General features: G+C 39.3%; 1 protein-coding gene across 1 annotated transcript in view; it reads left to right on the forward strand.

The window, feature by feature from the left end:
- Window positions 1-13,546: 13,546 nt before the first annotated feature.
- Window positions 13,547-27,819, forward strand: part of LOC124017092 (AT-rich interactive domain-containing protein 5B-like) — a gene marked incomplete at its 5' end in the record, with an annotated part of 49,533 nt that continues 35,260 nt past the window's right edge. Inside the window, one exon of the mRNA XM_046332482.1 lies at window positions 13,547-13,777. Coding sequence (XP_046188438.1) covers window positions 13,547-13,777 — 231 coding nt within the window. The remainder of the gene's footprint in view (window positions 13,778-27,819) is intronic.

Raw genomic sequence — 27,819 nt, forward strand, 5'->3', positions numbered from 1 at the left:
AGAGGTGCGTGGTCTAACTAAGGCATCAGTTAGACCTTTCATTCAAACCATATTCTTATTATGTTACTGAATGTATTCAGAGTATTTTCAGATTTGATTGTTGACAAATGCTGTGACAGGTAGAGTAAATGTCAAATGCACATAAAATCAACAGTGTAATTTTTGGATTCAGTCGTGTGTCAGTTAAACTATTGTGTCCTCACTTTTTGGTCTGATAACGTGTTCTCTTTCAATTGCTACCATGATCATGCATATGCTTTTTATAGTTATTTTAGAAACATTTCAAACTATCCATATATGCCGTTCGTTTTCCATGAGTGTAAGGGTTTGAATTTTTTATTTTTATTTTGTATTTTACCCCCTTTTTCTCCCAAATTGGGATCAAACCCAGGTCTGTAGTGACACCTCAACCACTGCGATGCAGTGCCATAGTCCGCTGCATCACTCGGGAGGCCAGTATAAGGGGTTTTAATTAAGATCCCGGACTGCATCTTTAAATCAGAACATCATTAAAATATTATTGAAAAGATTAAATACAAAAGGACAATAATTTCATAAATCCTTAGGCCTTCTCTTATGGCATAGATGGCCCTCAACACTGCTCATTGTGGTATTTTACTGCTGCATTGAACAGAATCATGAATCACAAGATATAAAGGAGGCTGATGAGTCATGCTATAATCCTTGCAGATATTACATATTTGCTGGTTTATTTAAACAGAAGAAATGTGAAGGACTTGAGTATATTTTTGTTTTTACCCCTTCAGATTGTCATACAATGTTAATGACACATTCCGCATTCTCTAACTCCAATTTCATGTTTTTCTATTTAGTTTTTCTTTTAATTCGTAGTTACAGAGTCCTTCCTGTCTTCATATAAAAATCTCCTATTGACGTCAATACAAGTAGAAGGTCTTGTCACACATTTTTATTTATTTTTTATTTCACCTTTATTGAACCAAGTAGGCTAGTTGAGAATAAGTTCTCATTTACAACTGCGACCTGGCCAAGATAAAGCATAGCAGTGTGAACAGACAACAACACAGAGTTACACATGGAGTAAACAATAAACAAGTCAATAACACAGTAGAAAAAAGAAAAAAAGAGTCTATATACATTGTGGGCAAAAGGTATGAGGAGGTAATACATAGTTGTATCAATTTGGGATTTCTAGAGATACTGCTGTAATGTTTTGCAAAAAAATGTTTTTTTCCACAACCAAAAACATTTGACTAGAGAATAACTGAAAGAAGGTACAACATAGACAAAGCAAATTGAGAAAAAGCCCTTCAGAATGTGCTATTGATGGTTGTTATTGTTTTGGGTGATGTGTATGATGCATATATCCTCCAGTAGCTGGAGAGCTTGCTTGTTTTTTCATTTGAGTGTTACATTGCCCTTGAATACACTCTATATCATTACATTTTCATGCAGAAAGTGGATTGGAGAATCAATAATGGCCGCCTTGTAATTCTACTACATGAGGAATCAATAGTGTGTGTGTGTGTGTGTGTGTGTGTGTGTGTGTGTGTGTGTGTGTGTGTGTGTGTGTGTGTGTGTGTGTGTGTGTGTGTGTGTGTGTGTGTGTGTGTGTGTGTGTGTGTGTGTGTGTGTGTGTGTGTGTGTGTGTGTGTGTGTGTGTGTGTGTGTGTGTGTGTGTGTGCGCCAGTGCTTCTCTATATGTGCGTTTGTGGTGATTGTGTAATAGGAATAGCAGAAAATATCAGAGGGACAAAAAAAGCTGTATCGATTTTTCTGATGTCAGTCTCGTCACCTTCTAATATTGTCTGTGTCTGTGTGATGCTAATGAGCGATGTAGCCATTAATGACTCCATCAGGCTGTGTAAATGCACTTGTCCCTCCAGTGGAGTCTCTCACTGGCTGCCAGCTGAATGTGCCGGGTCAGCAGAACTCCCCTGGCAGGGCACCAGCAGCCCTAGCCCTGTGGCATGTGTTCCCTCGCTTGCCTGCCGTTGGCTCTCTAACAATAAGAGAGGAATCATTCAACAAAGGCACGCTATTCCAGTGAGCTGCAGTTTGGATGGCTATATGGCTGTGATGAGCTGATGATTGAAATGAAATATGAATCAACAAGAGATATTTTGCACGCTTTCCTCGAGTGTCCTGCCGCTAGCAATGTAGGTTTTGTTAAAGCTTCTGAATCATTATTTTGATTTTAGATATTTTGGGGGAAATTATTATTTATAAGCCATTGAGTTTCTTATTTTTGGATAGAGCTTTCGTGCTTGATCATTTCTATTCGTAACATGGATGATCTACAGTATATATCAGAGCCATTTATTCATTGAAAGAACAGGATACTGACAGAGATTGCATGGAAATCAATTGTGCGCTAAATAGTAATACACTGTTCTATTGTTTGAGGGAAACATTTTGTATCCTAGTGCATCCAAATATTTCCTGGCAGACAGTCAATGAGAAGTGCAGTGCATGGAAAGCTTAAATAATGTGTCATGAATAGCAGAATCACAGTGCTGTTGCTTATGTGAATTATATTATAATTATTATTATATATTATAGCAACTAAGCTATGTGCTCTGATCACAAAGGATAGGAAAACCGAGATCTCCACTGTAATTAATTTGAAAAACAGTGCCCTTGCCTGCTAGCTAGAGCGCCGCATCGACCACAGTGATTCTTTTTACAGCGTGAAGTGAGAGTGGAGATGGCTATTATAATTCAAGTGCCGTCTTGAGGAAGAATTAACTTTCAAGGCTCTCCACATACTAAATGATCAGGGTTAAGAGCAAAATTACACTTATCTGGACTTGCAGGTGTAAAGAGACCAATTCCACCAAGCAGCCTTAGCAGGGAAAGTTTACATCGATCCCCAAGAGAACTGTCCCAATTTTGGGCCTGTCAAAATTGTTTCTATTCCAGTGGACTGGACTGGACAGGAGACTTAAGATGGCTTAAGATGTTTATTTTAATATATATTTTTAACTTCAAGCTTTTTACATGCAGTATATTACTGTGACATCAGTATCTGCATCTAGCCATCTACTGTATGTTCCAACAACTAAGAAAAGCCCCGATGTTGAGGAAGGAAATGAGGGTTGAGAGAGTGAGAGAGAGAGAGCGAGAGAGCAAGAGAGAGAGAGAGCGAGAGAGAGAGAGAGCGAGAGAGAGCGAGAGAGCGAGAGCGAGTGAGCGAGAGAGCGAGAGAGAGAGAGCGAGAGAGCGAGAAGAAAGAGAGAACATGTGTGGATCATTTGGGTCATGATTCATTCTTCACAACTGCAGCTCTTTCACCCAGAAAGACTTGTGCTGTGACATGATGACATGAATTGTGCAAGGTCACATTTTTTACTCTTTCTCTACCCCCCTCTCTTCTCACCTAGCTGGAGGTCGATGATTAAATTATTTACAGGAAGAACAGTCAACCATGCTGCTTTCTAGTTAACAACATTTACATTCCTACTTGAATGAAAATGGTATGTTTCACAGGTGCTCCATATAAATATAATTAATCCACTGCATAAAGCATTATACATTATTTATAACTGTCGAGATGCTGCCACTGGCAATCTTCAAAAAATGTTTCAGTTTAAATATTTTGAATTGATACAGTCTATAGATTATAACCTTCGCATTATCTTTCAGAGAGAGCTCAGCGGAATGATAAGAGAATAGAAGAGAATAGAGAATAAGAGAATAGAAGATTTCTTTCTCTAGCTTAAAATATCCAAGTAATAAACATATAATTGTAGTTTATGTAGCTTTTCTATTATACTGTGGGAGGAAACAGACTATGATACATATATTGTGATCCTATAGACAGAGGAATGGATTTGAAATCAAAGGATGTCTTGTTGTAAAGCATATTCTTCATTCAACTGTGTATTAATCAGATAGATGCCATACGCTCCCTTTGTCATTTTCTCTCCCTATGCAATTTCCTCAAACAAATTCTTGAACTATCCTAAGCTTTGAAGTAATTCAATGGAGTGTTCTATTGATTGTGTGACTCTGATAGCAGTGGGTTTTGGTTTATGGGCATGTCCTTTATTATTTTCAAACCTGTTGGAGAGAGAATCACAAGCTGTTTTTCGCTCACTGATCTGCTCATATCATTAATTCCCTTATGACTGAAGTTTGGCCGGAAGCCAAATAATTCTAAATCTGTAAGCAGTAAATTGTGTGGCGGGGTGGAAAAATCTATTAGATGTGGGGAGCGTTTGAGCATGCCTCGAATTTGAATGGGCCAGAAAAACACGTTCTAGCAGGCATGTGCTTTGTAATCAAATTTGGATTCCGATGGCAAAACCAGTTTATTCATTTCATTTTCTTTTAAAATGTCAGATAATGTTTGTAATTTCAAGCTGTTTTTCACCTGTGTGCTTCAGGGGGTGAGAGGCTTTTCTGGTGGACTGTTAAACAATGGAAACCCAGGGGTGATCTCACAGAGGAAATGAAGGGTTTTGTCTGTCCATTAACCAGCTCTGAAACAACATACCTGTTATTGATGTGACCTCTCCTATAACATGAAAGCCATCCCAAACAGCTAGACACATAGAGGGAGCATTACTCCACTCAAAGATTCCCTAATCAAGTTATCTTTATTGGATTTGTTTCATTAAAGTTGAGCAGAAAAAGACAGGATAAATAGACATCAACATGCACACATGCATGCACAGACACGATACACAAACACACGCGTACACGGAACCAAACACACACACGCACACACCCTTTTCTTAAAGCCATCATAGTGACATTATTAATTTCAACTTGAGGGTATTCACTTTGTTTGCGAATATACAATGTGGCTTTTATTATATAGGTTGCCAAGGCTCGTAGAGTCAGTATGCCTTGCCCTTTAGTTTTTATTGCCAGCCCATCATCCCACCATAATATCATTGAATATTTCATGAGAACATATATTAGTCCATCTGTGTTATGAATGCATTTCATGCTGCTCCAGTTGCAGTCTTTTTGTGCAGATTACAGTTACCCGCTGGAATTCAATCAGAACTGCACTGCGGAAACCCACACTGCAAAAACAGCTTTGCCATTCATATTCACTGCACAGGAACAAAGTTATTTTTGTCAGTGGGGGGTTGTTAGTGCTGTTGTTCTCAGGGTCAATGATTTCCTTCCCACCTACATTGTTTAAGAAAAGTTTCAGTATTTGTAAATCATATTGAATATTGTGGATATTTAAAGGTGGACTCAGTGAAATGACGTTGCCACAAGCAGCACCACAGATATTGTGATGAGCGAGATGCAAGATTCTGCTCTCACACAGTCACACACAGTATCTGAGCATGTGCATGGGTTCCCTTCACGTTGTTTGAGAGTAGTAGGTACAGGACCAAAACAGCTAAAAAGTTTAGCCCTGCGTTCAACGCTCTTCGTTGTTGCGGAAATTGACCCACTATTCTGTTTACTTTGTGCACCTGCGTCATATCGCTGAGTCTACCTTGTTACGGTTAGTTTACCCATACGAAGTGTTACGTTTGGGAAGTACCAAACGTACCTTTAGACAGTTTGAGCAATGTTGTGTTGTTTCTAAAAAGGGTGATACTTCTCACAGGTAGAACAAAGAAAGACCAACACTGTAGGCCTAGTTGATAGACTTAATAATTCATGGACTCTTTTTTCCCATTGTGTTGTCCTGGCAGTTATTTCATTTCCGTTTTCTATGTGTCGGCCACTTGTTAAAATCAGTTTTATTCATTAGCCCTGTTACTCTCCACCATTTAACCCAGTCATTGTTGTGAAAACAAATTCAAAAGGAGAGTGAACAGTTTCTTTTCGCCATACATCATGGATTTTTGGAGGCACTTTATGCCAATCTTATTTTGACACAACAATATTATTTTTGCATGACAATATGAATATTTGTATATCTAACTGTTCAAGGTTTTACATTTTGTGGACAAAAAACAACAACATTGTTTCATCAATATGGCACTAATATCATTATTCCGTTATTAGAAATTAATGTTCCAGTAGTTGTTCTTACACTCATCCATGTCAATTGTTCATTGTACTCAATATAATTATTTAATTAGTTCCAGTTGGCTTAGCCTATCTACTGTTTATTTTAAGCTTCCCTGTACAGATCTGCTAATATGAGAGTTTCTTACATAATGACAGGAATTCACAATGGGCTCTGTTGAGTGACAGCCTCCACCCCCTCTTCTCTCATTATAGTCCTTAGAATAGGAAACATGCATGTCCTCAATAGTCTGTAGTTTACTCCCCTTTCTTTCTGTCTTTAACTGAAATATTAAGTCATGTACTTTTTTATACTCTGTATGCCCTCAATGACCTGCCATGATTTTACAATTTTGGGGGGGGGGGGGCTTTGAGGAAATATACACAGCAAGTTTAATCAGGAATGAATGACATACAATTTCCTCTGACCCAATTCCAAATTTTTGCCCAAATGGGAACTCTGTGTCCAATTAAAGATGTATTTAAAGGAAAACTCATCAATTATATTCTAGAATGCACGGAAAATGTATAGGCCATGAACTCATTCATGATCGTTATGATCCAAGATTACAGCTGCTCAATTGAGTTTGTGTCGAACAATGCCGCGTGACAAATGGAAAGGCCGGCCCATCAGAAGTGATTGTATATCATCACCTGGGAGAAAACCACTTTGGACTTGCAGTACCAATCAAACGTTTGGACACGCTAGCATCCCACCTGGCCAACATACAGTGAGATTGCAGAGCGCCAAATTCAAATACAGAAATACTCATTATAAAAATTCAGAAAAGATACAACTATTTTACTTAGGTTTAAGGATTAACTTCTTGTGAATCCAACCACGGTGTCAGATTTAAAAAATGCTTTACTGCGAAAGCATACCTTACAATTATTTGAGAATATAGCCCAGCAGACAAATCATTACAAACAGTAACCAGCCCAGTAGAAGAGTTATAGGGATAAAATGAATCACTTGCCTTTGATGATCTTCATATGTTTGCACTCAGAAGACATCATTTATTCAATAAATGTTCCTTTTGTTCGATAAAGTCTCTCTTTATATCCGAAAACCTCCGCTTTGTTCGCACGTTTTCTTCAGTAATCCACAGGCTCAAACGTAGTCATAACAGGCAGACAAAATATCCAAACTGTATCCGTAGATTTCATAGAAACATGTCAAACGATGTTTATATTCAATCCTCAGGTTGTTTTTAGCCTAAATAATAGTTAATATTTCAAGCAGACAATAACGTCGTCAATATAAAAGGTAAACAAGAAAGGCACTCTCGGTCGTGCGCATAAAAAAGCTCTGGTTCACTGCAGGGTCCACTCATTAAGACTGCTCTTACACCCTAATTGTTCAGAATACAAGCCTGAAACAGTTTCTAAAGACTGGTGATATCTAGTGGAAGGCATATGAACTACAATTTGAGTCCTAAGTCAATGGATACTGTAATGGCATTGAATAGAAAACTACAACAACAACAAAAATCCTACTTCCTGAATGGATTTTCCTCAGGTTTTCTGCCAAATCAGTTCTGTTATACTCACAGACATGATTTAACTTTAGAAACTTTAGAGTGTTTTCTATCCAAATCGACTAATTATATGCACATCCTATCTTCTGGGCCTGAGTAGAAAGCAGTTTAATTTGAGCATGCTTTTCATCCAAAATTCCAAATGCTGCCCCCTACCCTAGAGAAGTTAAACAAATACAAATATATTTTATACTTGAGTTTCTTCAAAGTAGCCACCCTTTGCCTTGATGACAGCATTGCACACTCTTGGCAATCTCTCAACCAGCTTCATGAGGTAGTCATTTCAGTTAACAGACGTGCTTTGTTAAAAGTTAATTTGTGAAATTTCTTTTCTTAATGCATTTGTGCCAATCAGTTGTGTTGTGACAAGGTAGGGGTGGTATACAGAAGATAGCCCTATTTGGTAAAAGACCAAGTCCATATCATGAACAGCTCATATAAGCAAAAGGAAACGACAATCCATCATTACTTTAAGACATGAAGGTCAGTCAATTCGGAAAATTTAGAGAACTTTTAAAGTTTCTTCAAGTGCAGTCGCAAAAACCATCAAGCGCTATGATGAAACTGGCTTTCATGAGGACCGCCACAGGAAGGGAAGACCCAGAGTTACCTCTGTTGCAGAGGATAAGTTAATTTAGAGTTACCAGCCTTAGAAATTGCAGCCCAAATAAATGCTTCACAGAGTTCAAGTAACAGACACATCTCAACATCAACTGTTCAGAGGAGACTGCGTGAATCAGGCCTTCATGGACGAATTGCTGTAAAGAAACCGCTATTAAAGGACACCGATAATAAGAAGAGACTTGCTTGGTCCAAGAAACACGAGCAATGGACATTAGACCGGTGCAAATCTTTCCTTTGAGTCCAAATTTGAGATTTTTGGTTCCAACCGTTGTGTCTTTGTGAGACACAGAGCAGGTGAACTAATGATCTCTGCATGTTTTATTTTAGATTTTTATTTGACCTTTATTTAATTAGGAAAGTCAGTTAAGAACAAATTCTTATTTTACAATGACGGCCTACCCCGGCCAAAGCCTCCCCTAACCCGGACAACACTGGGTCAGTTGTACGCCGCACTATGGGACTCCCAATCACTGCTGGTTGTAATACAGCCCAGGATCGAACCAGGGTCTGTAGTGACGCCTCTATCACTGAGATATAGTGCCTTAGTCCGCTGCACCACTCGGGAGCCCGTTTGGAGTATGTGTGGTTCCCACCGTGAAGCATGGAGGAGGAGGTGTGGGGGTGATGGTGTGGGGATGCTGTCAGTGATTTATTTAGAATTCAAGGCACACTTAACCAGCATGGCTACCACAGAATTCTGCAGCGATATGCCATCCCATCTGGTTTGCGCTTAGTGGGACTATCGTTTGTTTTTCAACTGGACAATGACCCAACACACCTCCATGCTGTGTAAGGGCTATTTGATCAAGAAGGAGATTGATGGAGTGCTGCATCAGATGACCTGGCTTCCACAATCACCTGACCTCAACCCAATTGAGATGGTTTGGCATGAGTTGGAGAGTGAAGGAAAAGCAGCCAACAAGTGCTCAGAATATGTGGGAACTCTGTAGGAAAAGCATTCCAGGTGAAGCTGATTGAGAAAATGCCAAGAGTGTGCAAAGCTGTCAAAGGCAAAGGGTGGCTACTTTGAAGAATATAAAATATATTTTTATTTGTTTTAACACTTTTTTGGTTACTACATGATTCCATATGTGTTATTTCGTAGTTTTGGTGTCTTCACTATTATTCTACAATATATAAAATAGTAATATAAAGAAAAACCCTTGAATGAGTGGGTGTGTCCAAACTTTTGGTTGGTACTGTAAAATTAGTGGAATTAAATGCCTCCGATTTTCCCTGGCCTTCTTTTCATCCTTAGATTCAGTCATTTACACTGATAATCTCCTTTGGGTAAGGTTTTCTACATAACAGCCTGGCCACTGTTAATAATTTGTGAATGAGGAGTAGTGCTATACTGCAATATCTGGATTGGGATAGGCAAACAGAGCCATTAATCTCACTGGATGAATAAAACAAAGACCCAGGTACGCTGTTGGGGCCTGTTTACCACGGACAAAAGATATTGACTGTCAGTTCGGTAAAATCTCTGTTTCTGCTTGTCTAAGTCAACTTTCTTGTTCCTAACAATAATACCTTTCTGGTATAGGCAATTATGGGTCTTATGTTTGGAGTATGGTTGTGGTGATGCAGGGTTGAAGCTATAATTTGGTTCAGGCATAAAACCTCTGGAACATTTGGATGCTGCCTTGTTTGTAATAGCCATGGTCTTTGATAGTCAAAGAAACCAATTTGGCACAAGGAGCTCTGAATAATTTCATCATGTATTACAGAGCCTATTAAATGCAAACTTTTCAATCTAGCAATCAATAACGCAGACAGCTTACACTGGCCCCATGCCAACGACATTAGAACTGCTAGCGCTTGTTGCTAGGGAGCAGAGCCCGCTTAGGGGAAGGAATGTTTAATGTAATAGAATCACATAAATCAACAAAGGGAAAGTGCTGCGTTCTTTTTCTAAACCATTTTGAAATAGGAGTATGTTTTTTTAAATGTCGTTTATTGCTAAAAAAAAATATGTGAACTGTGAGAACATCTGGAACCAAATTAAGAACAGTGTGTAGAGTAATTGTGCAGTTTTTTCTTCAGTATGCATGTAGCTGGCCTGAATTTTTGCGCAGCACACTTGAATAAATGGAGGTGAAAATTATATAAATGTTTATTTCTGTCTCAGGAGGACACCCTCCCCCTCTCCACTCCTTAAAAAATCTAGAACAGAAAGAGGCACTTTAGTGCTGTTAGATAATTAAGAACAGGAACCAACTTGCAGAGAGAGCAGCCCTCTGCTGCCCTTCATACCATTTCAATAGAACATTTCCTCTGGGTGTTTGTGGCCTTTTGTGAGAATACCATTCGCTTTGAAGGCTTTACGGACATGCCTTGTGAATATAACAGGGACTAATAGTTCTCTTAGTGCTGATCTAAACCGGGCCATTTTTTGATGCAGCCGATATTATTGGTTGTTGTGAAGATGCGAGTCAATACTTGAGTGTAATGTAGCAGAGGTGATTGGAGCCCATTGAATCATGGTGGATACATTATGCGTCATGAATATGAAGGGGTTTTTATTTATTTTTTATTTTTAGGGAGGACAAGCTAGTCGTTACTGAAATGTGATTGTCTTTTTGCATTCTGTCCAGTATTTATTACTGGCAGATGCTGTGCTTTTTTGGTTCAATAAAAACAAACAGCTTGAGAGCCAGCATGCATATAGCTCTCTGTGTCGTTCTTTATATGAAAAGTGTATATGCTGCAGGAAAGAGAGGAGGATGAATCCGTTATGTGTTACACATTATGATAGAAGTCTTTGGTAAATGGAAACAAGGCAACCTCTGAAATCAATACAGAGCTGAACAGCAAAAAGGTAGTGGATGGAGAGAGAATACAAAATAGTCTCCTTCTCCAGTTTCCCTCGTTTATTCCCTCTACTTTGAAAAGCTTTACATGTTGTTTTGATATCTGTGGGGTACCTACTGTAAGAACAGATATCAAAGTGACGTTATTGGCTCATACATTTATTACCTCTCTCAAATCCTATCACATTAAGCTTCAGTAAATTCCCTGGCTGGTTAGATAATGTGGAAATTTTGACAACAGCAAATTTCAGCTGAGTGAGTGATTGTGTGAGAATGATGTATGTCCGCATTTTTGCCTCAGTGAACAGAACTTCAGTCTCAGTCTTTTGAAAGATCTTGTCAGTTCTTTTGTCTGGTGTAATGATTGTAAGCTTGTTTGAAATGTAAGCCATACAGTTTACAAAAGCAATTTGGTTAATGCATTGGGTTTTTCCTAGCATAAAATCGTTTTTTGGAGTTTGTTTGAAAATACAATTTCCTTTACTCTTCACCAGGCAATCTCAATGGAAGGAAACCCACAAGTAGGTTTGAAAGGGTTGTTATCAATGACCGGAGAAGTGAAAAGCAAAAATGCGCTCATTGCCTATGGTTGTTCAGAGTAATGGTGATGCCGGAAGCAGCGGTATTATAAATAGTAGGCCTATATCCCAGATTCATCGACCTTGTCCTTGAGTTGCCTTGTAATTGAGTTCTGCACTTAGATTTTCTTATGGCGGCACTATAATCCGTCTACTGTATAGTTACAGTTGAATTGCATATTGTGTAATACACTCTTATATGTCCTCGGTTATGAATAGTAATCACCTGTCTTGAATTGTTTTGATTACATCCTGTCACATTGTGTTTATGCTGATGATACAGACACTGTGTTGTGTTTATTAGTTTTGAGATTGCTTGACGATGCATAAAAATAAATAAAAATCTGTTACATGGTAGTTTAATCATCATAGAAGTGCCTCTAGGTCCTACACAAAAGCTTCTTGTCAAAAACCAGCTGTTTTAGTCGAAAGTAGTAAAAACAGAGAGAGATCAATTACATAATGTCCTTTCTCTCCGGATTTTAACTCTCTAGTGACAGAGCTAAGGCCCCAGCCAATTTAAATTATTATGTAAAGATAACAATGTCCTTTATTTGGAAAGGTCAGACTTTTCGAACAAAGGGACATAAGGTGTGTATACCATTATGCACACGCAGTTTCTTTCTCACACACACACACAAGCACTCACACTTTCATTCACACACAGATACTTAGCCCTACTATACAGTAAATGCCCCATGGCTTCTTCCCCAGCAAGTTGAATCTAATCAAGAGAATGCTGGGAGGGCCCTCAGGAGATTGCCAGGTTCCAGGGTTGGCTAGTTCAAATAAAATCCTTGACATTTGGATAAAAACCAAGTGCCACCAAGCAGTAATTGCATGCGACCACAGACACACATCTGTGGTGTGTGTGTTTGAGGAGGGGGCTTTCATTCCCTCCCTTTTGAAGTATTAGTCATGTGTAGTTAACTAACTGGCTCAGTTGTCTGTGAAGGGTGGCTCTATTGGACTATGGTACCAAGTAGGGCTGGGCTGCAAATTAATGGTGTCAAATAGAGGTGTGCCACCTGATCCTGTCCAATAGAAATACTCATTTTTGTTGGACTATTCAGATCATATTTCATATCAATGATTATCATCGACAATTATGATTTTAATTATTATCCGTATCACCCAAAACCTAGTACATGTACAGTACCTCATACAAAAAGCCCCATTGATATGTTGTGGAATGTTTGAGTAGGTGCTACTACAGAATGCCTGCATTCAACACCTCATTATGCATAACACCTCCGGCTGGATATATGCCAAGTAATGCTACCCAGGGATTGTTCAACAAATTCTAATAGCTAGATATTCAGTCTATACTGTATGCAGTGAAAAAGAGAGAACAAGAGAAATAGGGAGAGGGAAGGGAGGGTGAATGAGGGAGTGTTCCATTTCTTTATGATTTATCTTTCCCTTGCCCTGGTCTAGCAGTTTTGCCAACTCAACCTTACATTTCTGTAGATGTGTTGCAATGCATACATGGTGGATTTTTATGCTTATATGGGCCAAGGGGTATATTTTATTATTTCATGTCTAACAGTACACGGTTTGGGCTCAATACAAGTATATTTCCCCATCATAAAGTATATGTTTTTTCCTGTCATATATTGCATGATATACATAGCCATATCAGCTGGTAGATTTTGATGGATTGTCTAGGGGTTTCTCTAAGAAGGTTACAACATTTTCTACATAAACTTCCTGTTTCTGAATGACAAGACTGCCTTAAGGGGCATTTCTTACATGCTTGTTTTCCTAAAATGAACGATCCTGGGAGAACTGCTGCTTGAATTTACCTATATGATGCTTGTTAAAACCTGTCAATCTAGATGTGAAAATCTCTGTTGCCTTGACATTTGCTTTCCCTTTGCCTCTGCTATTATCAGTTTACGCCATACATAAAGTATTATTCATTCACCTATCCAAGTGAAATGTGTCATTATCAGCGTGTCTGTGGGTTTAAACTATATTTGTTTGAAACTATGGCTAACTGTTTGTTTCTACATTTGTTTTGTTCCAGGCCAGGATGATGACAGCAAGAAAGTGCTGGTGATGAGCTACCCCCAGTACTGTCGTTACCGCTCGGTCCTGGCCCGGCTCAGAGAGCAGCCGTCTGCCCTGCTGACGGACCACACCGTGCTGGCTTTGGGCGGCATCGCCTCCCAACACGACACCACACGCATCCTCTACTGCAGGGACACCTTCGAACACCCCACCCTGCTGCAGAATGAGAGTGTCTGCGAAGAGTTCGGTAAATCCCAAAGCGCTAGGGTGCAGGTAGTAACTGTTCAGTTTCTGCTCAGTAACTGCTCAGTTTCAAAAGGTTTTCTCCAATTTTGCGCCGACTAAACACCACCCAGGGTGGGGTCACTTCTACTTTGATTCAAGTCACTTCAGGGGATGAATTGAAATTCAATTCATAATTTCAAAATGCCCTATGGACCTGAGATGATTCAATTCACTTCCTAAATTGACTGAATTGAAATTGAACTGACCCCAACCCTTCAAAACACACCAGACTGAGTATCATCGGCCCTTAACATAGTCTTTCTTTAACTTTGTGCGTTTCCACAAAGATCACTGTTGTATAGCTTAACTCATAGTAATTGTGGAACAGGTCAACATTTTTGGAGAGATTGTCAGTGTGGGTAATTTAATTTTAAAAGAGAAGCGAGGAGGTGAAGGGAAACTGTTTTATGCCTCGGAAAATAATATATGAATAGCATGCTCACATCCTGCTGCTGCTCGTACTATTGGCTCATAGTGCCAGTGCTCATACTACTGGCTCATAGTGTCAGCCCTCATACTATTGGCTCATAGTGTCAGCCCTCATACTATTGGCTCATAGTGCCAGTGTTCATACTACTGGCTCACAGTGCCAGTGCTCATACTACTGGCTCATAGTGTCAGCCCTCATACTACTGGCTCATAGTGTCAGCCCTCATACTATTGGCTCATAGTGTCAGCCCTCATACTACAGGCTCATAGTGTCAGCCCTCATACTACTGGCTCATAGTGCCAGTGCTTATACTACTGGCTCATAGTGCCAGCGCTCATACTACTGGCTCATAGTGCCAGCGCTCGTACTACAGGCTCATAGTGCCAGTGCTTATACTACTGGCTCATAGTGCCAGTGCTCATACTACTGGCTCATAGTGCCAGTGCTCGTACTACTGGCTCATAGTGCCAGTGCTCATACTACTGGCTCATAGTGCCAGTGCTCGTACTACTGGCTCATAGTGCCAGTGATCGTACTACTGGCTCATAGTGCCAGTGCTCGTACTACTGGCTCATAGTGCCAGTGCTCGTACTACTGGCTCATAGTGCCAGTGCTCGTACTACTGGTTCATAGTGCCAGTGCTCGTACTACTGGCTCATAGTGCCAGTGCTCATACTACTGGCTCATAGTGCCAGTGCTCGTACTACTGGTTCATAGTGCCAGTGCTCGTACTACTGGCTCATAGTGCCAGTGCTCATACTACTGGCTCATAGTTCCAGCGCCTGTTAGTGTTACACCGTATTCAGGCACAAGCCTTTATCACACTTTGACTCAAATTCCTTTATGTAAACACCAGTTCTCTCAATCTGCCACATTAATGTGTGTTTTATTCATGTTAGGAAACATTAAATTCACCCATGTTTAATCCAGATTTTTATTAGGTCAAGTGCCAGGGGCAGTGAATAATGGGCCGTTGTTAAAGCTAGAAGTGACCATAAACGATTGTATTTATGCTTTTCCAATGCTAATCCTGACCTTTATCATTGGCCAAATCTTTTTCTAGGGTTGCCCCTTTAACAGACGTTCTGTTGACAAACAGCCACCTCAGGGTGTGTGGACATAATGTCATTTGTTTCACTGCAGAATTACTGGAACACTGCTGATAATTACAATTCTGCTATTTAGAGAAGTGACACTGTCATTTATATAAACATGAGGGTTTATTATGGTTTGGTTACTCAAGGCCCTAGTAATAGCAAGGCAACTTGACATGATATCAGACAACTTTCTTCCTATTTCCATATTCATGTAACCTAATTTCTACCAAACTGCGGAGAGGGTATTGACAATGTGACTATCACATATTATTCTCACATTTTCTGTGAGAACAAAAATGATGAATTACATAACATAATCTAGGAAGAAAAGTTTGAAGTAATATTAGTGTTCCAAGGCAGTTCCACTGAGAGATAGAGGTAGTATGATGACCTTTGCTCTTTGGCAATCATACTAGAATTGCAATTATGTGGTTGGAATATGCTGTGAGAGAACATGCTATCCTGAACATTGGTATAATTACCTGCCTGGCAACATGCTTTCAGAATATTTTTAGATATGTCATTCTTCTTTTCCTGCAACAAAGTAATAATGTTGCTTACCCTCCCTGCCCCCATCTCTGAGAAACATAATACCCGTTGCTTAAACAAACAGTGTTTTGAAAGCTGATGAGGCACTCATGTTTGAGGTGAAACTACAGGCGCGTTCCTTCATTTAGTATTTTATTCTAGCTGCTATGTCTGGAAAGGAAATAGAATCGATATCTATTTATGCAAAAATGGTTTTTATTGTTTGCCTGTTTGAGATGTTTCCACTCATATTTCTTTTAATGTTCATTAAAGAGGAGCATTTTCTGGAATCCATCTGAATTATTTTAGTAATCCCCGGGGGTGGGGGGGGGGATTTATTGCTGGATATTAATGCTTAACAGATGCATAGATCCTAAAGAGATTCTATTTTTAACGTATTGTGAAATGAAGGACACTTGCTCTGGAGTGTAAACTGTGTTAATGTTCCTGTAAAAGCACTGTAGCATGGCCAGTATGAGGCCAGAATGTAAACACACTGATAAAGGAATGATTTCCTTTGTGTGCCTGTGTCACTCCCCTCCACTGAATCCCAGTAAAGCTGGAGATTGCCTAAGACAGGCCCATTTTTATCCTGCTAAACTGTTAACATGTGCTCTCCCATATAGATTGGAATAATTTCTGCTCTGAAATCTTTTTTCAAAGCTAAGATCAGGTTATAAAGCTGGCACTGTTTTAATGTATTTGGGTAATCATATAGCTTTTATTTTCTCATATACACTGAGTTTTTCCACAAGATGTTAGCAAGAATCTCACATTGGTATTGAACTAAAAGCATTTTCAGTCTACTGAATTAGCATGACTGTGTGGTGAAGCATAATATCCCTTATTTTTCATCCTAATTAGAAACATACAGGACAAGCTGCCCAGATGCACATTATTATAGTCATTTTAGTCTGTACAGAAAAAAGCCCGGAGAGGTATCATTTATCTGGACAGAGCGAGGAGGGAGAAGACTTTCACAGGCTCTTGATGTGGCTTAATTCCTACACAACACAACTTATAGAGGTTGAGGAGTAGAATGCTGAAGCCTGGAGTCAGATCCATGAGTCATGAGTGATGATATTATACACCCTTGAAGTTTAAGTATGTTGTGAGGGGACTCTTTTGCTCCTCATATTTGCAGGTAGGGGCATGTTGGTCTTTTTGAACATAGTTTATGAGTATCGTAAATAGCATGATTCTTACTTACACTAATCTCTCACATCCTCATTACAGTACAATGGAGGAAGGCCTCTGTGTTAGTCATCGAGGAAATATCTCACTATTTCTCAGAAGAATAAATTGCCCTACAACCAGACAATAGGTATAGTGGAAAAGCATAACCTGACCTATTTGAAATGAATATGATTATTTATAATCACCATGCTGGAAGATTTTACATGACAAAGTCATAACGATAGCTCTTTGGTTAACTCAATCCCATCAAATGTAACCAGAGCGTAATCCATGAGAATAAATATGGTTTATTGATGTATGGGTGCGTTTATCCGTGCATTCATTTATTTATAGGTCGCTGTGATTTCTCCCTTCCGGTAATGAATAGCATAAGTCTTGAGCTCCTTCACTGCTCGGTAGTTATATATGAAACAGATTGTTTGGTTATTTAAAACCCCAGACCCATTTAGTTTTTGTTTCACTCTGTCAATAGCAATAATCTGGAAACGTTTGAAGGTTAGCCCATTTTTAGCAAATCCCACATTACGTAATTTTGTCTGTTTTACATTCGCGCTCATGGAAAGACATGCCATATTTGGGACAGCCCCTCTGTGTGTTGTATGCTTGACTTTCATCCTTAAAAGGTTTTTTTTCTTTAAACAAAAGCCATTAAGCGACACTGCCAACTCAAAGGCACTAGGCAAATCTGAAACTGGACATGGTAAACTCTCCAACATGTAAACTCTACATATATGTATTTTTAGATCATGACACTATTAATGTATCTGTTTTCATATTTTTAGTTACATATATTTTCTAATGGGATAGGGCAGATGAGATGTATGATGGTGGTGTGGGGGCAAAACCTATGTATGTTAAAATCACACACTGTAACTGGATCTAAATGGAGTAGGGTGATGTTATCAAGATTGAGGTCAGAGTTCAGTGCATTCCTTACTCTGCTTGTCAGCCTTGTTTTGGTTTAAGCTGGCAGAGTTCAGAGAATGATCTGTGTTAATGAGTCCCAATGACACACTGCAAAGGGCATGAGTGTGTCACATGAAGAGGAAAGTGGACAAAAAGAATGGAAGACAGAGAGGGAGAGATTTAGATGTGCTTAAGTTACATTTTGATTTGATTCTGAAAGAGTAAAGACAACTTGTTAATCTCTCGGTTTAAGTTAAATGTATTGCACTGTACATGTGGGAATGGTATAGGGGGAATTCAATGCTTGAGTGTACCTTTATATTAGTGTACATTAGTGTACACTCAAGCACTACAACTTTGAGTTTGCACAGCATAAAGCATACACATTCACACCCTCAAACGCACTCTATCCAATGAGAATGATTTCATAATAAACGTGTTTGAACAGTTTAATTGGCTCTTCCTGGAATAACTCCGTTTCACTTCATTTGATATGATGAAAGAGTAATGTTCCCTCCCAAGGGGGGCATACACAACACTGCATAAATAAAGCTGCAGTGGAAAATGACAGCAATAATAAACAAGGCAAATTCATCCGCACTCCTGCCAATTTTAGCTCAAATTGCTTTTGGTTTATTTGCTAATCATGTTAATTAGCAGATCTTGTTTTAAGAAAATTGAATATTAATTCCAGAAGGATGAACGAGCATGGTTATTCAGTATAAGTAAAGTATCAGATGGTTGTTGGGTAAGATGTGACAAAAATATTCTCTTCACACAACCCTTTTAAAATGACATACAGTAGACACTTTTCAATCTAAGCTAGTTTGAGCCTTTATGACATGGAATGTAGTTCTGCACTAAGGCATTTAGTATATGTACAACTACAAACTGAGGAACAGAGACATAAACAACAAAAAAGAGCCTTGAACTTTGCTCGGGAACTTAAACCTCTGTGTCCTTATTAAACAACATTGAGATATTACGGATTTGTGTCTTCAGCTGCATCATTAGCTTGCAGGGCTGTTAACGTTTGGCTCTGTGGTTAAGCCAACCAGATGGAATAGTAGTGGACATAATGGAAGTGTGTATGCCCACTTAAGGGCAATGTAGTTAAATGCTGGCAGTTAAATGCTGTGTTCACCTGTGAGGTAGGGAAGCGAGAGGCTGAACTGAAAAAGGACTGTTCAATTTCCTGTAAACATACATGCTGCGATGTGGGCCTGTTGCCATGGGTACTGCGGTCCAGACAGGATCTTGATGATGATTGATAATTACTACCTGCCGTTTGGTCTTCATCTTCACAAATATATGGCTAGATTTGCCCTCCACTATATATCTGGCAAATTGTTCCCTTTGATAATAGGTTTTTAATGTTCAACAGTCAATGTTTGTTGGGTATAGCAATCATTTTCTCATGTAATTATATTTCCCAGAAAAAAATGCAATGTAAAATCAATTGTGACTTGTGACTTAAACAGGATGGTGGCAGAATTTAATTTACAAATTCTTGCAACAAAAAAAAGGATAGAGGGTGTTGTGTCGGTAGTCGCATATTGAAATTTGAGCATTTGAAAATGGCTATTGCATTTATTTGTATTGTTATTCAAATGAGATTAGTTGAATTTGTCATTTCCATGATAAGAGCATGGCATTGTGCTACTCCTTAGCTCACATAAACACAGGCAATCTGAAGCCATCTCATTACAGTATTCAGCTCTGAAAGGATAACAAGCCATCACATTATTTCACTACCACTGTCACTTACTAGCATACTACAGTAGGCTACTTGTCATACTATATTTCACATTTCTGAACACCTGCAGTAATAGCAAACCTCTTAGATGAGAGGAAATAGTCATTTTCTCACATCAGATGGCGTCACTCCTACATGATGCTCATTCCTCAACCGATCTGTCTTGTAAGACGTTGAACTCATTTCTAAAAATCAAGATTTTGCCCATCCGCCTAACACTAGTTTGCCAGCTTGTTGATGAAGTTGTACGGCACCAAAGTTATGGGACTGTTCTCAGAAATCAGCATGTATCTGACTCTGACAGCTGGCACTGTGCCTCGCTACTTTGTAACAATTGGCCAACGCGATAACGTCGCAGAGAGCAGTCTGCTGTGCAGTAATCACAGCAGAGAAGATATCATGAAAACTAGTTTGTGCATTAGCTAGAATTTCACTACACTAGCTAGCTAGAGGGAGTATTCGGCATTGAGTGTGTCAACTGGCGTTGTTAGCATCCCTGCCTTTCGTTTCATATGGATTTATTTGAGACTGGTTCAGCCAGCAAGCAGACACACTAGCTAGCTAACCCATTAGGTAGCAAATTTTCATTTCAAATTTCACACAGTAATGGAAAAGTACTAAGTGTTCATACTTAGGTAAAAAATACCCTAATAGAAAATGACTCAAGTAAAAGTCACCCAGTAAAATACTATTAAAAGTCTAAAAGTATTTGGTTTTAAATATACTTAAGTATCAAAAGTAAAAGGAACGGTACAGATAATTTCATTTATTTTATTTTATTTTTTAGATAGCCAGGGGCACACTCCAAAGCTTAGACATAATTTACAAACAAATAGTTTGTGTTTAGTGAGTCTGTCAGCTCATAGGCAGTAGGGATGACCGGGAATGTTCTCTTGATAAGTGCTTGAATTGGAACATTTTCATGTCTTGCGAAACATTAAAAATGTAACGAGTAATTTTGGGAAAATGTATGGAGTAAAAAGTACATTATTTTCTTTTGGAATGTAGTGAAGTAAAATAAAGTTGTCAAGAAAAGTACAGATACCCCCGAAAAACTACTTAAGTAGTACTATGAAGTATGTTTACTTAATTAAGTACTTGACACCACTGATTTCATAAATACTGATTCTACCACCACAAAACACCTTAGCTAGACGTAGAATTAGGTAGTGAATACTTGCTCATAAAAAAAGTCAATACTAGGTTCAGAATTTGTCAAATTAACTCTGACTCTTTTGAGGATGAAAGGTGGTTCAGTGGACAATGTCACCTAGGTAACATTTTAAAATGTTAGGACAGCATATTGTAGCCAAAATAATTTGAAACTATCCCGAATTATCAGACAAATCAGTGCAGGCGGACGTCACGCTAGGTGACGTGAGACAATGAGGAAATAGTCCCAACTCAAAACTCTATATGTTACGAAGACTGTAGGAATGCAAAGATGCCCGGGTTCTGTTAAAAAGATAATGATTACTCAACCTCCCATGTGAGCAGGTTTGGGTAGTAATACGTTCCATTAAACTGATTACAAAAAAACTGTAACTGTAATCTGTTACGTTACCAGCAAAAATATTTTAATAAGATTACAGAGACAATTGAAAAACCACATTACTTCTAGAATTGACTTTTAACTTCAGAAAGGATGTTTGTGAAAAAATGATTTGATACCTTTCTGTTGTCTCAATGATATTCAAATTAGCATTGAAAAAAGGCGCAAGTTTAAGTTTGTTCTGCCTGATCGAGTCTGACCACGTCAGAGACCAATGATGACACGCCAAATGGGTTGGATGGATCGTGGGAAAGAGCAGCAATAGGATTTTTTGTAGGCTACAGTCCAAGCTATGTCTTCCAATGGTAATGACTGCTGGTGTAGCCTACGGGTGATACAAATATAACTTGTTATTGATATCTACATAGAGCATTGATGTTAATCACACTGCTACTCTTTCATTTAGCTATTTGCCCCTTAAGGATTGTGGTCGTTGTGGATAGATGTTCACAAATGTTTGTGTATTTTAACCCAATAATGGTTTCATTGAAATGTAAGCTGCTTATCAATCATTGTTTTTTGATACCAGTGGACAGCCAGTAAAAAATGCGCTTTTGCAACAGCTGCATATTACGGGAGTTCCTAAGAAGACCACGAGTGGGGCTTTTATTGTTCAATATAATTCATACTGATTCAAAAACAAATGTCCATAGGCCAAATGGTACACATGCTCAAACTCGCATACTTTTTGATAGACTTAACAGCTGCAAATGATCGAGATATCAAAGTGTCACCATAAAACGTAAACAGCATATGGTATACATTTTTCACATGCAAATAGCACTTTTCGGCAGTGCTCAGATCTTACCATTCCATGAGAGGATAATTTATTTTTCAACTCAAAGCAATAAGCCCAATAAGTCCTCCATTACAACAACATAAACAGAGTAGGAAAACAATTCCTTACTTTTTGGGTTATGCACAGGTAAATAAATTTGGCTAATCTACTGTATATTTCCAAGTCCTACTCTTGAAGATCAAGGAGTATTTAATTCATTGGAATGACTGGAAATCTGACAGAGTTTTGTTTTTAATGTAAAGATGAAGCCTAATTGTATTATTTGAAGTGGCAGCAAGAGGTTAGAAGAAGCCTACATAACCAACACATGTAGTAAAATGCACCATCCATTTATGGTGATCTATGTAAACTCTATCATTGATTTATCCTGCAATAGATATCGTTCACTTGGTAATATTTGTTTTTGTCTTCCTCTAATGCATCTTAAGGGGAAAGTAATCTAAAACGAACTGAAAGTAATCAGATTGCGTACTGAGTTTGGGTAATCCAAAAGTTATGTTAACGATTACAATTTTGAACAGGTAACTAGTAATTGTAATGGATTACATTTAGAAAGTAGTCTTAAATAAATCTACTTTGAAACATACAGTATACAGTATGGTGATGGGCTTAAAAAAGTACACCTGTACCATGTCTGATATAGAGTTGGAATGTATTACATTTTGAGTTTGCATCCCGATATCACACTTTATGTACATCACATAAGACTGAAATATAACAACCATTTGACATAGAAACACCGGATTTTCGTCAGTGGAAAAAAAAGGTGTATTAATTATGAAAAATATTAATAACATTCCACCCATGAGGGCAATTTGGTATTTGACTGCAGGAAAGGGCTGCTACACAATTTGTATAGGAAATTAGGAGGTTGGCTGGGGAATAGCATAATGCCAGAGGATGAGTGAAGATCAATGCTACCCCCATATCACCCCCACACTGTGTTACCCTCACTGTGTGACATTTTTTAATTAAGATAAAAAAGCATCCTACATATGGGAGAGAGAGAAAGACGTGTATAAACATTAGGTTATAGACCTTTAGGTTGGGTGGGTCACACCTTAGGCTGTTGTTCACGGGGGGTTTAGCTCATTTGTAGAAGTCTGTTTAATCCTACAGTACGTGTAATATCATGGTCTGACATGTGTCAGGAGTACTGAGCTGCCCTCTGTTAGAGCCCCCTTTCAAACACATCAGGCTCAGTGACTGTGAAAATGTCACAACAGTGGAGCTACCCAGCAGGAAAAACATACACAATCAGAAAGTTTGCTGCCAGTAGGGATTTTGTTATGTGTTGTTATTTGTTAAGTATTTTTGTTTGTTAGAAGCATATTGGCTGTAAAGTTGTACATGTGCTTGGTTCGCTTCATAATCTGTCATATTTAGTTGGGTTACAGAAATCATGAATAATGGGTGTTCACTAAAAGATCATGGAAATGAGGAGGAAAATAGTATGCCAGTCATCTTTCTTCAAACCACCTCCCAGGACCGGTGTGAGAACAAATCAATTGGATGGGCATCCGATATCCATAAGGAGCACGTTTTTTTCAAGGGAACTCTTGTGTGTGCACGTGCTTGTTATAGTAAAGACCATAGGCGGCGCACAAGCTTACAATTTATCCTACCATTTCTACCGATCTGCGTGGCAGTTAGGATTTTAATTTGCATAACAAAGTTTTGGATTCTGAAAATTATCACATGGTTAATCATAAAAAGTCTGAATTAAAATTATACAAATCTAAAAGTTAAAATTCAACTAATGCGAGAACACCAGCCTCTGTCATATAGACACATTGATACCCCGGGATCCATTGTTGACTAAAGAAATGAGCGCATGGAGCTCAAACATAGCTTATAGGTTAACACAGCAGTAGGCCTATAACTAAGATCGTCAACTACACTGAACAAAAATGTAAAGTGTTGGTCCCATATTTCATGGCCTGAAATAAAAGATCCCATAAATTGTCCACAAAAACCTTATTGCTCTCAAATTCTGGGCACAAATTTGGACAATAAAAGGCCACTCTAAAATGTGCAGTTTTGTCACACGACACAATGCCACAGGTGTTTCAAGTTTTGAGGGAGTGTGCAATTGGCATTCTGACTGCAGGAATGTCCACCAGAGCTGTTTCCAGTGAATTGAATGTTAATTTCTCTTCCATAAGTCGCCTCCAACTTAATTTTAGCGAATTTGACAAGACATCCAACCGGCCTCACAACCACACACCACGTATAACCACGCCAGCCGAGGACTTCCACATCCGGCTTTTTCACCTACGGGATCGTCTGAGACCAGCCTCCCGGACAGCTGATGAAACTGTGGGTTTGCACAACCAAAGAATTTCTGCACAAACTGCTAGATACTGTCTCAGGGAAGCTCATCTGCGTGCTCGTCGTCCTCACCAAGGTCTTGACCTGACTGCAGTTTGGTGTCGTAACTGTCACATGAGTTGACGCTGGAGAGACGAAGCAGGTACGGGGAGTCAAACATTTAATAAATAACGGACATGGAGTGAGACAGGAACAGCGTCAGCAAACAGAAAAAAAAGACAAAAAACAATCAATGCAGAAGCGGGGAACAGAGCTGGTGACAAATATAGGGGAGGTAATAACAGGTGATAAGTGAGTCCAGGTGAGTCCAATAATGCTGATATGCGTGACAGAAGGCAGGTGTGCGTGATGGATGGCAGGAGTGCGTGATGCAGGGCAACCTGGCACCCTGAAGCGCCAGGGAAGAGCTGGAGCAGATGTGACAGTAACCGACTTCAGTGGGCAAATGCTTACCTTAGATGGCCGCTGGAGAAGGTGTGCTCTTTATGGATGACTCCCGGTTTGTACCGGGAGTCATCAACTGTACCAGGCAGATAGCCAACAGTGTGTATGGTGTCATGTGGGCAAGTGGTTTCCTGATGTCAATGTTGTGTACAGAGTGCCCCATGGTGGCGGTGGGGTTATGTTATGGGTAGGCCTAAGCTATGGTCAACGAACACAATTGCATTTTAGCGATGGCAATTTGATTGCACAGAGATGCCATGATGAGATCCTGAGGCCCATTTTTGTGCCATTCATCCGCCAACATCACCTCAAGTTTCAGCATGATAATGCACAACCTCATGTTGCAAAGATCTGCACACAATTCCTGAAAGCTTAAACTGTCCCAGTCCCAGGCCTGCATACTCACCAGACATGTCACCCATTGAGCATATTTGGAATGCTCTGGCGTGTTACAGTTCCCTACAATATCCAGCAACTTCGCACACCCATTGAAGAGGAGTGGGGCAACATTCCTTAAGCCACAATCAACAGCCGGATCAACTCTATGCGAAGGAGATGTGTCGCGCTGCATGAGGCAAATGGTGATCACACTAGATACTGACTGGTTTTCTGATCCATGCCCTACCTTTTTAAAGTATCAGTGACCAACAATAGCATATCTGTACTCCCAGTCATTTGAAATCCATAGATAAGGGCCTCATTAATTTCAATTGACTGATTTACTTACATGAAGTGTAACTCAGTAAAATCTTTGAAATTGTTGAATGTATCGATTTATATTTTTGTTCAGTGTAAGTCAAATACAAAGGTCTAAAGCAACAAATAAAAACAGTATGGGACACTTTTAAATGCCTTTACTTGAGCTCTTCTTGCCATAATGTTGACTTGGTCAAATAGGGCTATCTTCTGTATACCACCCCTACCTTGTCACAACACAACTGATTGGCTTAAACACATAAAGAAGGAAAGAAATTCCACAAATGAACTTTTAACGAAGAACACCTGTTAATTGAAATGCATTTCAGGTGACTACCTCATCAAGCTGGTTGAAAGAATGCCAAGAGTGTACAAAGCTGTCATCAAGGCAAAAAGGGTGGCTAATTTGAAGAATCTCAAATATATTTTGATTTGTTTAACACTTTTTGACTACTTGACTACTTGATTCCATATGTGTTATTTCATCGTTTTGATGTCTTTACTATTATTCTACAATGTAGAAAATAGTACAAATAAAGAAAAACCATGGAATGAGTAGGTGTGTCCAAACTGGATGGTACTGTATGTATTTGCACAGTTGCATTAAAATAAATAAATGACAGCCATTAAAGACCTACTGGTGACATACGTATGTAATGGGGAATTTATCAAAATAAACAATCAAATGCACACAATGAAACAATAAATGCACATGAATTGGCGGGAGACCACTGAATGCATTCTGGAGAGCTGAGTGCATGCATTCTGGAGAGCGACAAGCCTTACACTTAGAATGAAGTACTTTCTAACACCAATACTAGTGGCAGTTGAGTTGCCACCAACCTGAAGGACACAACCTTAACTTAGCTAGAGTATTTAATCACATCATCCTGAGATGTTTTGAAACATGACACGGTGTGTTGTTTACCACTTTATCAAGTGTTGTGCAACACCTTGCCAGGGACTGGGAGCACAGACATTTTTAAAACACTATTTTGGTGTTTAGAGTCCTGTCTTTATGTTTAACATTGTTTTATGTATTTGATCATTTGCCATTTTATACCATTTTGGCAGGCATTGTAAAGCATTGTGCTCAAACAACCAGCACTAACTGGAGATTGAACTGCAAGAATTAACAATCATGAATTAGGGTTAGGGTTAGGGTTAGGGTTAGGGTTAGGGTTAGGGTTAGGGTTAGGGTTAGGGTTAGGGTTAGGGGTTAGGGTTAGGGTTAGGGTTAGGGTTAGGGTTAGGGTTAGGGTTAGTGAGGGGAACAGCACCTCAGTACCTCCAGGCTCTGATCAGGCCCTACACCCAAATAAGGGCACTGCGTTCATCCACCTCTGGCCTGCTCGCCTCCCTACCACTGAGGAAGTACAGTTCCCGCTCAGCTCAGTCAAAACTGTTCGCTGCTCTGGCTCCCCAATGGTGGAACAAACTCCCTCACGACGCCAAAACAGCGGAGTCAATCACCACCTTCCGGAGACACCTGAAACCCCACCTCTTTAAGGAATACCTAGGATAGGATAAAGTAATCCTTCTCACCCCCCTTAAAATATTTAGATGCACTATTGTAAAGTGGTTGTTCCACTGGATGTCATAAGGTGAATGCACCAATTTGTAAGTCGCTCTGGATAAGAGCGTCTGCTAAATGACTTAAATGTAAATGTAAATGAATGTGGGAATGGGTTCTGTCCTCATTAAATGATGGTTTGGTTAGCCGTTCATCATGATCCATTACACCTCATGGCACAACAAGCTTAATACTAACATACTAACATATAAATACACACTATATATACAAAAGTATGTGGACACCCCTTTAAATTTGTGGATTTCAACCACATCGTTGCTGACAGGTGTATACTATTTAACACACAATCTCCATAGACAAACATTGGCAGTAGAATTCCTTACTGAAGAGCTCAGTGACTTTCAATGTGGCACCGTCATAGGATGACACCTTTCCAACAAGTCAGTTCGTCAAATTTCGGCCCTGCTAGAGCTGCCCTGGTCAACTGCAAATGCTGTTATTGTGAAGTGGAAATGTCTAGGAGCAACAACGGCTCAGCTGTGAAATGGTAGGCCACACAAGCTCACAGAATGGGACCGCCGAGTGTTGAAGTGCGTAGCAAGTAAAAACTGTCTGTCCTCAGTTGCAACACTCACTAATTTCTTACAGTCTGGCTGTGTGTTTGAGTGGGTAAAATTAATTGAATGTCAATTTGCCTGACGGTTTGGATATCCATTCATCATGATCAGCTCACA

Source organism: Oncorhynchus gorbuscha, unplaced genomic scaffold (assembly GCF_021184085.1).
Source record: "Oncorhynchus gorbuscha isolate QuinsamMale2020 ecotype Even-year unplaced genomic scaffold, OgorEven_v1.0 Un_scaffold_15:::fragment_4:::debris, whole genome shotgun sequence".
Taxonomy (NCBI): domain Eukaryota; kingdom Metazoa; phylum Chordata; class Actinopteri; order Salmoniformes; family Salmonidae; genus Oncorhynchus; species Oncorhynchus gorbuscha.